Raw genomic sequence first — 12745 nt, 5'->3', positions numbered from 1 at the left:
ACAAATAGAACTGTCCTGTTGTACAAACGCCTGTTCACACCAGTGACAGCGCTTGGAGCATCATGCTACAATCTTATCCTTAGTAAGACCTTAGTTCCACCGGTTGCGTGCTTACAAGTCCTAAGAGCTTGTTGTACTATACTTACCACTTACATTCTTATGAGATGGGAACTTGATCCCGGTCTCACTGGAAAAACCAGAATCCCAGTGGCAGATCTGGAATATGAATCCACTTATGATTCCAACAATCAATCTATGTATAAAGAGTATTATAGTCACTGTCTTGTGTACTGCTCCCTCCCCACTATGAAGTTCAGAATTGTGGTGTGGCATAGTTTTTACATGGGCTTGACATATCTTTAGTCCCATCAAACATTGTGGAGTCAATAAATAATGTGCACACTATTTTCCCTATACATTGGCACACAATAAACTCTTCCATGTGCATGTGTGAGGAATTGCTCTAGGTGCTAGGGATGTATACCTCAGTGTACAAAATAAACTGAAATCTGTGCCTTCATGGGAATTCAGATTTATTAAAGTCAAGGTCCCACCCCTAGATGAAGAGGTACAATGGTTTCCCAATGGCTGCTAAGAAAGGAAGCTTTATTTTCTTCAGGGATATGCTTCTGCATGGTTATCCAATCTCAAGTGGTCAGCCTTGAACACACGTGCATATAAGCAATGCTAAATGGACTCAGTAGGTCCATGTAATACATACACTTATGTATGTAGCAATAGTAATTAATGAGGTCATGAATTTCGGAGGAGTAATACTGGGGGAATTGCAGGGTTGGGGGAGGGCCAGAGTGATGTAGATGCAGTGCTTATACATGATGTTCTCAAAAAAAAAACCCATCGATTTTTATATAATTTATACATATATACCTATATGCAAAATGTGTATTTTAAAATATACATTGTTAATTAAATGAAGCCAAAACTGAAATTATTAAGTAAAGTCTCAGTGAAAATTTTGCTCTTTAAAATTAGTCTTCATACTGAACTTGTTTGGAAAGCAATGATAATATCTAACTTTATCACAAGGACAGGATCTACAAGACAAGGAATGAGCTTGTAGGCATGCTCAGCCAGAGATTAGTGCAAATTAGTGCAAAAGTTCTTAGTGAACTAGAATAGCTTTATTGATGATAATGATAAGGAATTTTAGGAACATGGTCTTACGCAAAAAAAAACAAAAAACAAAAAAAAAACACCTGACTAATCCTTGTGTTTTGGCTCCAGGTCTTATTAAGGCTTTCTGAAAGTGGAGTGAATAGTTTTTTCCCAATGGGGCAAAATTCATAATTTTATCTCAAATTTCAGTCCTTAGGATTTTAGAAAGAGGCATCTATACATTTAACACTAGGCGAAGGCAGTGAGTCGGTTTGTTGAACTAAGAGATTCCTGCTTCAGGAAACTGTCAGCTAAGAAGCTTTAAGTCTTTAGTCTCCTTTCGTCCTCTCTGCCCCGGCCAGTAGTGCCCGCGCATTCGGTCCCTATTACCACAGATAATTTTCGGATCCTTACAAGAAAGGCATGGGAGGTATTATCTCCTCTGTAACCGTCGAGGAAAACCGAGGTGTAGGTCCACGGTTTGGGACATGGCATTGTGGTGGTGCTTCCCTGTCACTGTGGTCGCTCTGTGCCCACGCCAGAACATCCTACCGCTTCCCTTTCCGCATGCCGCCTACTCGAAAAATACATTTCCCACAATCCCACGCGCCGACCGGGCCTCGCATGGGGTGTCCTCAACGTTGCCGTTACGCTTACGGTTACCTAAATCCACATTTCGAGAGAAACTGAACTATTATCTGCTCTTCCAATCGCATTCTTCTTTTTCTTTCCCTTCTGTGACTATTGGTGTCTGAGAGGAGAGCAAGTTTATTCAGGCTACTATTCTGGACACCTTTCTCGGCGAGCAAAGTGCCCTGCTAGCTAGGTTCCGGGGGCCTGGGAGTGTCATTGGGGGATGACCGCAGCCCTAGCTGCTGCAGCTGCTACCGCGATCATGGTCTCCGGCAGCAACGGCCTCGCAGCCGCCCGCCTGCTGTCGCGTACCTTCCTCCGTGAGTCGTGCCTGGGCTCTCTCCTCCAGGTTTCCGCAGCTCTCGGGCTCGACGTCCTGCCTCAGGCCGCAGCAGGCCTCTTCCAGGCGGGCCCTCGGGAGGGCCGAGGGAACCACGGGGCCAGACCCCAGTGGCAACTCTCGGGGGTTGCAGGGGACTTTGTTCGATTGGGCGGTGGATCGGTGGAGGCCAGATTCTGGGCAGGGCGTCCTGCTGACCCGGGAACATATTCTAGTCCCTACGGTGACGAGTGGCGGGGTGGAGGTGGCGTCTAGGCTGGCCCTTTCTTGGAGTCAAGGGTGAAGAAGAGGTCCGGGATGAACTCTGCTGGGAGAGTGAGCGCTAGGGTTGAAGAGGCTGACCCCTGTACCAGAGGGTCCTGCACTTGGAGTTAACCGGTCCGTTGTGTGGTGGGGCCAACGGAAAGGGGGTTTAAGCGACCAGAGTTTGCATGACCCTGTGGGTGCGTAGAAGCTGAGGGTTGGCAGGCACTTTGGCCACTAATGTGTTTTTCACTAGTAATTGCTAGCTAAGCTCTATGAACACCACAGTTTCTGAGAACTAATCTCCCAAGGTTGCTACTCTTTAGTAATGCTGACTCTTGAAAATTGTTGCTGCGTCCAAAGTCTCTGTGTTAAGTATGTCAGGACAACCTTGGAATCGTTCATGTCGTGTTTGTAGTCTCGCTAATCTGTTCATGCTTGTATAATAGTCCTTTTAAAAAACGATTTCTCACCGGGTGTGATTGTTCACACTTGTAATCCCACTCTGGAGGCAGAGGCAGGCGGATCTTTGCGAGTTTGAGGCCAGCCCGCTCTGCAGAGTGCCAAGACAGCTGTCTAGAAAACAAAACAGACCAAAACCAATCAACCAAATGAAAAGACTTCTCAAGTAATGTTTCCAGTCACATGAAAATAGAAGCATATTGCAATGAATCCTAGACAGTGTGGTTTGTGAAATGCAGCCTTGTCCTACCTGCTACTAACAGGAGAAATGATTGCCAGTTAAAATTGTGATGAGCGATTGGTTGTCAGATACATCCAGATTTAAGGGATGTTAAAAACTGGTGAGTGATTTACTTTCATTGTGCAGAATCAGTGAGTCAGTTGGCAACCTGAGAATAGATACTCCGGCAAAAAGTCTTTTCCCTCGATTCCTTGTTTACATTTTGTTTCTGCTTCTTCTCACATCAGATAGTGAGATTTAGTTCCTTTCTTGACTATCCTAAAAGTGTTCAAGGATAAGTGTGCACACAGTAGCTGTACTTTGTTGCCAAATCGTTTGAGGACAAAGGCTTTGCCAAATAGGAAAGAGTTGAGTTTATTTGGGGTAAGTTTTCTGGAGGTCTTTCTTGAACGATTAAAAGGATACAGAATGTGTTCTAGATAGAAGGAAAGAAGGGATCAGTTGTACCAGTACAATTGCTGTTGTCAGGAGGGTTTGAACACTAGTGTGTTGGGTATGGGGCTAATCCAACTGAATTGGAATCGTTTGTGGGTTAAGATGTGGAAGACCAGATGTACACTTTAGTCTGGTCCATGGGAATGCCCAGCATAGTGTGCTCACCCCCACACTGGTGTCCTCTCCTGAGGAGGTCTTGCTGGTCCAAGGCTCTAAAACAGCCTAGCCTCTATCCAGAAGGTCTGCTGTCTTAATGTGAGTGTCTCTAGAAGAAGAATGTCTAGAATTCTGGTTCCTTAAGTTCATTTTTTTAAAAACAAAACTTGGCAATCCTCACCCCAAAGGGATTTCTTCTTAGACTCCCAAGACTGAAAGCCTAAAATCTACTTAGCTTTCTGTTGCTGGAGTCATCTTGGATCTGAGTCACACTATTAAAGCTCTGAGGGGTCTAAGACCTAAACTCGGGTGTTTTTGTATTAGTACTAAGGTTGCAAATGACTGTGTTTAATGGTTAAAAACTTCTGAGTTGGCAGACCTCAGATCCTTTCACACCAGCCATATTTCCAGGCCACTGCAGTGGCCACATTGCCTTACAAGCTGCCACTTCCCCCTCCTCCTCCTCCTCCTCCTCCTCTTCCTCCTCCTCCTCCTCCTCCTCCTCCTCCTCCTCCTTCTCCTCCTCTTCTAGAAAGTTACAAATTACTTAGGTTAAAATAACTAGAGATGATAAGGCATCCCACCTCCCACCCTTAAATGTTAGCTGATGGCACTTTATGTGTTGCGGTCCCAAGTTTCGCAATGTTGGTTTAAGTTAAAAAAGATAAAAAGACAAACAGTCCTAGGTGCTACAGGGCCCTGTTGGAGGACAATTAGAAATGCTCAGCTGCGCTTCCCACACTTTTATGGCTTATGAAAGAAGGGTAAGAATCCTGTTGCTGTAGGGAGGATGGATAAATGGGAAATGACAATCGTTTCTGATGAGAATGTGTAAGATTTTATAAGCACCACTGAGGCTGAAATGAAGTTTTAAAAGAAACCTAAGTGTGGTAGGGTCTTTTAAAGTATGAGTTGGGAGTTTCTGTAGATCATATTTTCAGAGTAGTAGTAAGAGCAGGTAATATTTTGATCCTTAGAATTACGATATTGGTGTCAGAAAGCAGACTTTGCGATCTGGTTAGTTCTACTGTTTTGTTTGGCAAATGAGGAAACAAACACTGAGAATTTCCCAGGTAGTGTCCAAGGAATCTCAGAATCCAGGTCTGCTGGCACTGTGTGGGAAGCTTGACCCTTCTTGTTAGAAGCAGGATTTTGGCGCGCTTGGTGACCTGCTCAGAGGAGCTACTTGCCTTTCTTATATCTTTGCCAAGTTACACAGGCTGTTTGTAGACTCTGAGAAGCATTTGGAAATGTGTGGAATAAGACATACTCAGCAGTTGGTATTACCGTTTCTAGTCTCTGTTGCTGTTTGTGTCTAAGAACTCAGCCTTTATTTCAGAAACAGAAGCCTATATGCAAATGCCTTCCTTGATGTAGCCCTGAGAAAAGAAACTTGATTTTCTGGGCTCTTAGTTGCTTTACGGCAACACTGAAGTTTTTAAAATGATTTCTCCTGGATATAGGGGAATAATTTGAGTTTGCCACTTGGCAGCTATTTTGTCGTGTTAGACCCATTTATTGATTTTTACTTTATAACATTTATAAAATTGTACTGTCTTCTCATTGTGGATACATCATAAAACATTGAACACATTATATCCTTCTGTTTACACTTAGTTCTTAAAAAATGAGGAGTGTTTTAAATTTTATGAAACATGGTGCTATGATCTGCTAAGACAGTAGTATCGAATGTGTCATTAAGATAAGTGAGTGCAGAGCTTTGTCTTTGGGATTAGGAGGAAGTGGTGCTAAGGTACTCCCGTGTGTTGTAGGTCTGGTGTAAGTTTCCTCTGCCGATAAAATACCATCCTGCTGGAAAGCTCCTTAAGCAGGAAGGTAAACAACTCAAAATAGCTTTAGGAAGGCCCTAAAACTGACCAACTACAGGAGGCTCCTTCCTGTCAGAGTAATAAAAGCTGAGCCTCCCCTTCAGTCAGAAGGAAGCCAGGCTACAAAGACTGTCAGACAAGCAAGGCCACAGAGACTCTCGGAGAGCAGGCTGGCTTCTGGGAAAAAGCAGAAACCAGACAACCGAGGCACCAGGAAGGACACTCTCCAGCCTGCTGGGCCGCCTGCCGGCTGTGCAGTGCGCTCCAGGTTCCCAGCTTTGTGAGCTGTCACCCGGGCTGCCACCAGTCTTTGGTGGTACCTCTGTCTTTGAGTCATTTCCAGCCCTGTCAGTAACCCCTCACCCATATTCCGGAAAGTAACCCCAGTAAAATTCATTGGTTCACCCAGTTGCATTTTGTTGGTGTTTCTATTTTAGTCTGTCCTGGGCTCCCGATCTGGGCTAAGTAGATGTGTGAGTTGTGTCTCCCCGGGAAAAGTTTTGGCACACAACAAGGTCTCCTCGTGGGGACCACTGTAACTTGTATTTTGCATATGTAATTCATGGTTACTGCTATGTTTAGGACACGCTTGAGTGTCCCCCAAGAGTTTTCATGCCAGGTGTCTCTGGTGTGGTGAGATCTGGAAGGTGCTTAGGTCACTGCGATCACGGTACCTAGAAGAGATTTCTGGTAGTCTGGGTTACTCCTGAGAGTGAGTTACCGTGCATGGCTGTCCCATGTGCTTGGCCGGCACCTTGGCATTGTGTTATTCCCTTGCTGCCCCTCCACCAGCAACTGGACAGGTAAGGCCGCTCTGAAGTAGTGGTTCTCAGCTCCTAATCATAATATTATTGGGGCTTATGGCACTTCATAACTGTGATTTTTCTATTGTTATGAATTGTAGTGTAAATATTTGTTATGTAGAATATCTGATATGAGATCCCTGTTAAAGGATGGTTTGACACCCCCCCCCCAAAAAAGGGGTTGCCATCAGAACCACTGCTTAAAGTGTGAGCTGAACAAACTGGTTTTCGTTGTAATTAGTTACTTTGTTCAAAGTCACTTTGTTAAATCAGCTGCAGGTGGGCCAGTATAGTTAAAGTTTACCTCTGTTGAATTCATGAATTCAGACATAGCAGTAAAGGAGGAACAGGAACATAGTTTTCAGAGTTGAGTTGAAGAATATTTTCATAAGCATTCAGGTTATTGAGTAGGGATGCACTGGACACAAAAGACTGTTTAGTCCCTCCTGGCAGGTGCTCTTTGACTGTAGATTGCAGCATTAATAGCCCCGGGCATTTTATAATACAGCCGCTACCTATAGGAGATAGGATGGACAAACCCATCTTCTCCGTGGAAAGCATCTTTCTCAGCACCCAGTCCTTTTCCTTTGGCAGCTTACTTAGTTCAGTTTGTCCTTTTATAGCTTCTTGGCTAACATTCGGTTCTCTTACAGACCCAGAGGGCTCCTGTGGGTAGGACCTGAGTCTTGTCTTAAGTACTCAAGAACTTTAGCCCCTGGTGGATAGCTGCCACACTGGTTCTTACAGCAGTTCGACCTGCTCACTCTGCAGCAGGGATACTAATGCTAGTAAGATCATGATTAGTGATGCCACACGTACTGTACCCTAGCACTGTTCTGTATGCGGTTTATAAACTTACTCACATCAGCCAATGAGGGACGTAGTAGTATCTGTATTTTCACAGACGTCCAAATGTTCCTCTGTGGAAAGCTTCCCAGTTTCTATGTGAATGCTTCACAGTCTGTGTCGCCGAGGTTTATTTGTGTAGAATGTGCACGGGGCAGGCCAGTGAGATGGCTGACCACACAGGTCTGATGACCTGAGCACCATCTGTGGAGCCCAGGTAAAGGAGTAAGGAGAGAACTGACTGCAGAGCTCTTCTCTGACCTCCCACGCTGATGATAATGTCTGTCTGTCCGTCTGTCCGTCTGTCTGTCTCTCTGCCTTTTTAAAAGAATGTACATAGAGAAGAGCATTTCTGGGTGAGTTTAATGGATTTTGAAGTGCGAACCTTATGTTCTTTCTTTAGACTAGTGGTTCTCAACCTTTCTAATGCTGCGACCCTTTAATACAGTTCCTCATGTTGTAGTGACCATCAACAATAGAACTATTTTTGTTACTACTTCATAACTAATTTTGCTACTGTTATAAATTGTAATGTAAATGTCTGTGTTTTCTAGTGGTCTTAGGCAGCCCCTGTGAAAGGGTCCTTTGACTTCCCCAAAAGGGTTGCGACCCACAGGTGAGAACCACTATTTTAGGGGAAGCTTTACCTTTGTGCCTATGTAGGGTTTCAGGAAAGTCCCAGGCACTTTGATGCCTTGTATACAGCCATCATTCCATGGTAGCAGCACACCTCCCTGTACACAGCTGTTAGCCCATTTACAGACGAGAACACTAAGGCTAAGGAGATGAAAAGCATTGCCCTGGTTTGCACTGCTGGAGACCACAGAGCATGAACACTGGCCCAAGCCTGTCTGGTTCCTAGGAGTGATCTCAGCTGCTCTCGGGAATAGTACCAAGGCTACACTGGCCAGTGCTAGAGCCTCTGGAGATGGCCCAGGATGTGGCCCTGATAGCTCTCACCGTCGGCATAATCATGGCCACCTCCAGGCTTGCCTGCTGTTTAATTTAATGTGTTTGTTTTCTCTATTAGTAAAGTTCAGAATCTCACTGTAAGTTCCTCTATGACTGTCATCAGTGGTATTTCTTGTTTATGGCCTTTATGGGTAAATCTGTGAACTAAGGGCAAAGATGATCTGAGTAACATCCCTGGGCTCTGCTGCATAGTGCAGTGGGATCAGCTGTAGGCCTTGAGTCCCTGTTGTGGGATCTCTTGGCTCAGATCAGGTGCTTGGCTGTTCCCTGGGAGCCAGAACTTGACTGCAGCGTGGCCCCTTGTTCAGCCCAATATGGTTCAGGGCTACAGCTGTCTATGTACATGTGGTGCAGCTGTCTGTGTACATGTGGTGCAGCTGTCTGTGTACATGCGGTACAGCTGTCTGTGTCCTTGTGGTACAGCTGTCTGTGTACAGCTGTCTGTGTACATGCGGTACAGCTGTCTGTGTACTTGTGGTACAGCTGTCTGTGTACATGCGGTACAGCTGTCTGTGTACATGCGGTACAGCTGTCTGTGTCCTTGTGGTACAGCTGTCTGTGTACATGCGGTACAACTGTCTGTGTACATGCGGTACAGCTGTCTGTGTCCTTGTGGTACAGCTGTCTGTGTACATGCGGTACAGCTGTCTGTGTACTTGTGGTACAGCTGTCTGTGTACAGCTGTCTGTGTACATGCGGTACAACTGTCTGTGTACATGCGGTACAGCTGTCTGTGTACATGTGGTGCTACTGTCTGTGTACATGCGGTGCAGCTGTCTGTGTACATGTGGTGCAGCTGTCTGTGTACATGCGGTGCAGCTGTCTGTGTACATGCGGTACAGCTGTCTGTGTTCATGCGGTACAGCTGTCTGTGTACATGTGGTGCTGCTGTCTGTGTACATGCGGTACAGCTGTCTGTGTACATGCGGTACAGCTGTCTGTGTACATGTGGTGCTGCTGTCTGTGTACATGCGGTACAGCTGTCTGTGTACATGCGGTACAGCTGTCTGTGTACATGTGGTACAGCTGTCTGTGTACATGTGGTACAGCTGTCTGTGTACATGTGGTGCAGCTGTCTGTGTACATGCAGTACAGCTGTCTGTGTACATGTGGTGCAGCTGTCTGTGTACAGCTGTCTGTGTACATGCGGTACAGCTGTCTGTGTACATGCAGTACAGCTGTCTGTGTACATGTGGTGCTGCTGTCTGTGTACATGTGGTACAGCTGTCTGTGTACATGTACAGCTGTCTGTGTACTTGTGGTGCAGCTGACTGTGGACATGCATTATAGCTGACTGTGTACATTGGTGCAGCTGTCTGTACATGCAGTGTGGCTGTCTGTACATGCGGTACAGCTGTCCATGTACAAGCAGAACTCTCCTTCCCTAGAGGGTCAGGCTGAAATGTGAGCCTGTGTCTTTTCTGGAGGGTTGGCTCTCCAGACACCCCTTCTAGTAGGTGCTTCTTCAGCTGTGCACTTGAGGTCTGAGCACGAGGAAGTATGAAAGTGTTCAGAAGTGGGGGAAGGTGCTGAGAAATACCTGAGGAGACAGATTTGCTCAGGAGCTAGTTCTCATGGGCTCCTCTGAGTTAGGAAGACGACCTGGCTTCATTGAGGAGGTAGGGATGGGCCATAGAGAAGACAGGCTAAGAGTCTGTGAAGGTTTAGAAGGCAACTCCTAATTGTGAGTCATGTGCTCTTTGACTGACTTCTGAAGTAGGAGTGGGTTATAGGAACTACTGAGGCTTTCTCAGTCTTCCTTGAGGTGGGTTGCCAGACATAACTTAGGAATGTGACTTTTTGTTGGTTTGTTTTCATATTTCTCTTCTCATCTACTTTAGAACTCATCTTATTTTCTCTGTTTAACATGTTTGCATTTGAATCCTACATCAGAAGGGCTCAAACTAAGTGATCTTGGGTTGCATCTTAGACAGATTTATCTCACGACTTAGCCTTTCCTGCATCGCTCTTCCTGAGGGGTAAGGTGGCTCTTACATTCCTAAAGGGTGCCCCAGCTCCCCTGGTTCTCACGGGTACTGCGGCTCATTGAGGAGTTGGATGCTGCACTTGGTAAACATTATAAGTAATAATTTCAGAGTTTAATTGAAACCCTTAAATTTGAATCCCAGGTTCCCTTGGGAATGAAAATTACAAATTTCAGCTTTTCTTTCTCTGTTCAGAAAATAGTAGAAGATTGTGCTTCTCTGTCACAAGGGAAAGGCACCTGTGTTTGCTTTTCTAGTTTGTGTCTGGTGCACACCTGTCTCAGGGAGTGATCACAGCGTTGCTCTTATGTTAGGAGCTTAGTTTTGGAAAATTTGGGTTATTAAATTTCATTCATGGCTCAAAAGGTGTGGGAAAAGTGTAACGTGTCCTGTTCTCTTTACTTCTCAGTGCAGCAGAACGGGATCCGGCACAGCTCTTACACGGCTTCCCGGAAGCATCTCTACATTGACAAAAACACGAAGGTCATTTGTCAGGGTTTCACTGGCAAGCAGGTATGTGCATCTACATTTTTATAAAGTGCAGACTAAAGATGTAAAAAAAATTTCTGTTTTTATTAACACAAAAATAGTACTATGTGTATGACTGGAGTAGAACTATATTGTAGCTCAGAGAGGGCGGTGTGTTAGGAAGGCAGGAGGTTTCAGAAGCCTGTGAGATGCTGATTGTGTTTAAACATAGCTTGAGAATGCACAGGGGTGACAGTGTCGGAGACTCACCTTCTTTCAGCAAGTACAGGACTCCTGTTTTTCTCCAGCACTGCGAGAGACTTCTGTTCCTTTGAGTACTAGGTAAACAGACTGTAGAGGAAACCTTGTGTTAAGCATAGAATCCACAGCTCAGTGTGAGGAAATACACAGATGCAGAGAGGCTTCTGGAAAGTGGCAGATGAACCCACAGGTGACTTTTCTCCCTGGGTACCCTCTCTGGGGCAAGTGGTCGCTGAAGAAGACAGTGGGCGAACTTGCTCTTAATTATCGGAATTGGTTTTCATTAGTTTCTATTCACACCTTCTCCCTCTCCCCACTTCTGTCATAGAATTTGCGTTAGTTGAAAGGTACTATGAATTGATTCTGCAATAAAACCATCATAAGAGTCTTCTTTTCCTCTTTCCAACCATTCTGCTCACCAGGAATCCTCTGTTAAGTTGGCATATGTCCTTCCAGATGAAAATACAGGTACCCCAGTTTTCTTTCTGAGGAGTAAGAAGATAAACCTATGTAGCTGTTGTCAGTGAAGAGGTGATCCTGGAAAGGGCAGGGCTGCTGTTTGCCCTTGTGATTTATTTCTGTGGTCTGTATGTCTCATTTTAAAAACACACGTCAAGTATTTTGTATTTATATAGTACATCTTTTACAGCATTTATTGTCGAGTTGTTCTAATCCAGTGTAATTTACAAAAGCAGACGCAGGCACAGTCTCCCAGATTGCCAGGCCTTAATCTGGAGGCTGATAGCTGAAGGCCAGCCAGATTTCACAAATGTCTGGTCACAGACATCCTCAAAAGTAATATTGCACATCCTGAGGGAAGGAGGTGCGATCTGTACTTTTTTCCAAGTACAGTCTAGTTTTGTGTGTGCTACATTAGCATATAATCAGATTATTTTTTAAAAATGATTTATTTGCTTATTATGTATACAGCGTTACACCTGCATGCATGCCTGCAGGCCAGAAGGAGGCACCAGGTCTCATTACAGATGGTTGTGAGCCACCATGTGGTTGCTGAGATTTGAACTCAGGAACTCTGGAAGAATAGCCAGTGCTCTTAACTGCTGAGCCATCTCTCCAGCCTCTCAAATTCTTGAGGAACTTCTTTATGCTTTTTTTTCCCCTTGAACTTCATATGCCATTCTTGTGATACTTTAACCTCTGATATCTTTGTAAGATCTGTGCTCCATATATAAGCACTGTTTGGAACTGACTCTGCTTCCTACATTTGGGAACGATTTGCTCAAGTCTTTTTATTCAGTGTTGGCCGGCCTGCCTGCCTGCCTTCTTTTTTTGGAACAGAGCCTCACTGTGTAGCCCTGGCTGACCTAGAACTCACTGTGTATATCAGCTGGCTTTGAACTTATGGAGATCTGACTACCTCTGCCTCCTGAATGCTAGTTTTGGGTTTTTTTTGTTTGTTTGTTTCAGGGTCTTTTCACTTCCCTTGTGTTTGCATTTTTAGTAATTGTGACTTTTAACGGTCTCAGTTTCTGGTTTTGTTTGTTTGTTTGTGTTTTTGACTGAATATTGAGCTAAGTGCCACAGGAGCTTGTGGTTTGTCACCTTAGTTCCTAACTCAGTGCGTACCTTGTTGAAGTAAACCAGGAATGTTTGTATGTTAGAGTAGATTCTAGCCGTGCACATTTCCAGTGGGTGCTGTGGGTTCTTTACTGGCTCATAGGAACTGCAGAAATGGTTCCTGGGCTACACTGGTGACCATGAAAACTGTGAAAAAGCTCCTTTTGCATGGGAGCACCCTTATGTAGTAACACCGCAGTACTAAAGGGCAGATTCATTGTTACTCGACTGGATGTGTAGTCCAGGCCACTGCTTCTCAGACTCAGGAGTAAAGGACCTGCTAGGTTTTGACTTTCTGATCCAATGTGGATCGGTATTTTTGTGAAACACAGTAAACATTACAGTAGTGTCCACTGTTATGCTTGTGAACATTGTTT

The 12745-nt window shown here is 44.8% G+C and overlaps 1 protein-coding gene across 1 annotated transcript in view; it reads left to right on the top strand.

Moving 5' to 3' along the window:
• The first annotated feature begins 1913 nt into the window (after positions 1-1913).
• Suclg1 (succinate-CoA ligase GDP/ADP-forming subunit alpha) overlaps positions 1914-12745 on the top strand; it is a 28410-nt gene continuing 17578 nt past the window's right edge. Inside the window, exons 1-2 of the mRNA XM_048416452.3 lie at positions 1914-2069; positions 10471-10574. Of these exons, the coding sequence (XP_048272409.1) occupies positions 1973-2069; positions 10471-10574 (201 nt within the window). The 5' untranslated portion in view covers positions 1914-1972. The remainder of the gene's footprint in view (positions 2070-10470; positions 10575-12745) is intronic.

This window comes from Myodes glareolus, chromosome 6, assembly GCF_982192425.1.
Source record: "Myodes glareolus chromosome 6, mMyoGla1.1, whole genome shotgun sequence".
Classification (NCBI taxonomy): domain Eukaryota; kingdom Metazoa; phylum Chordata; class Mammalia; order Rodentia; family Cricetidae; genus Myodes; species Myodes glareolus.
Note: the sequence above shows the minus strand (reverse complement) of the source record. Positions and strands in the feature narration are given on the sequence as shown.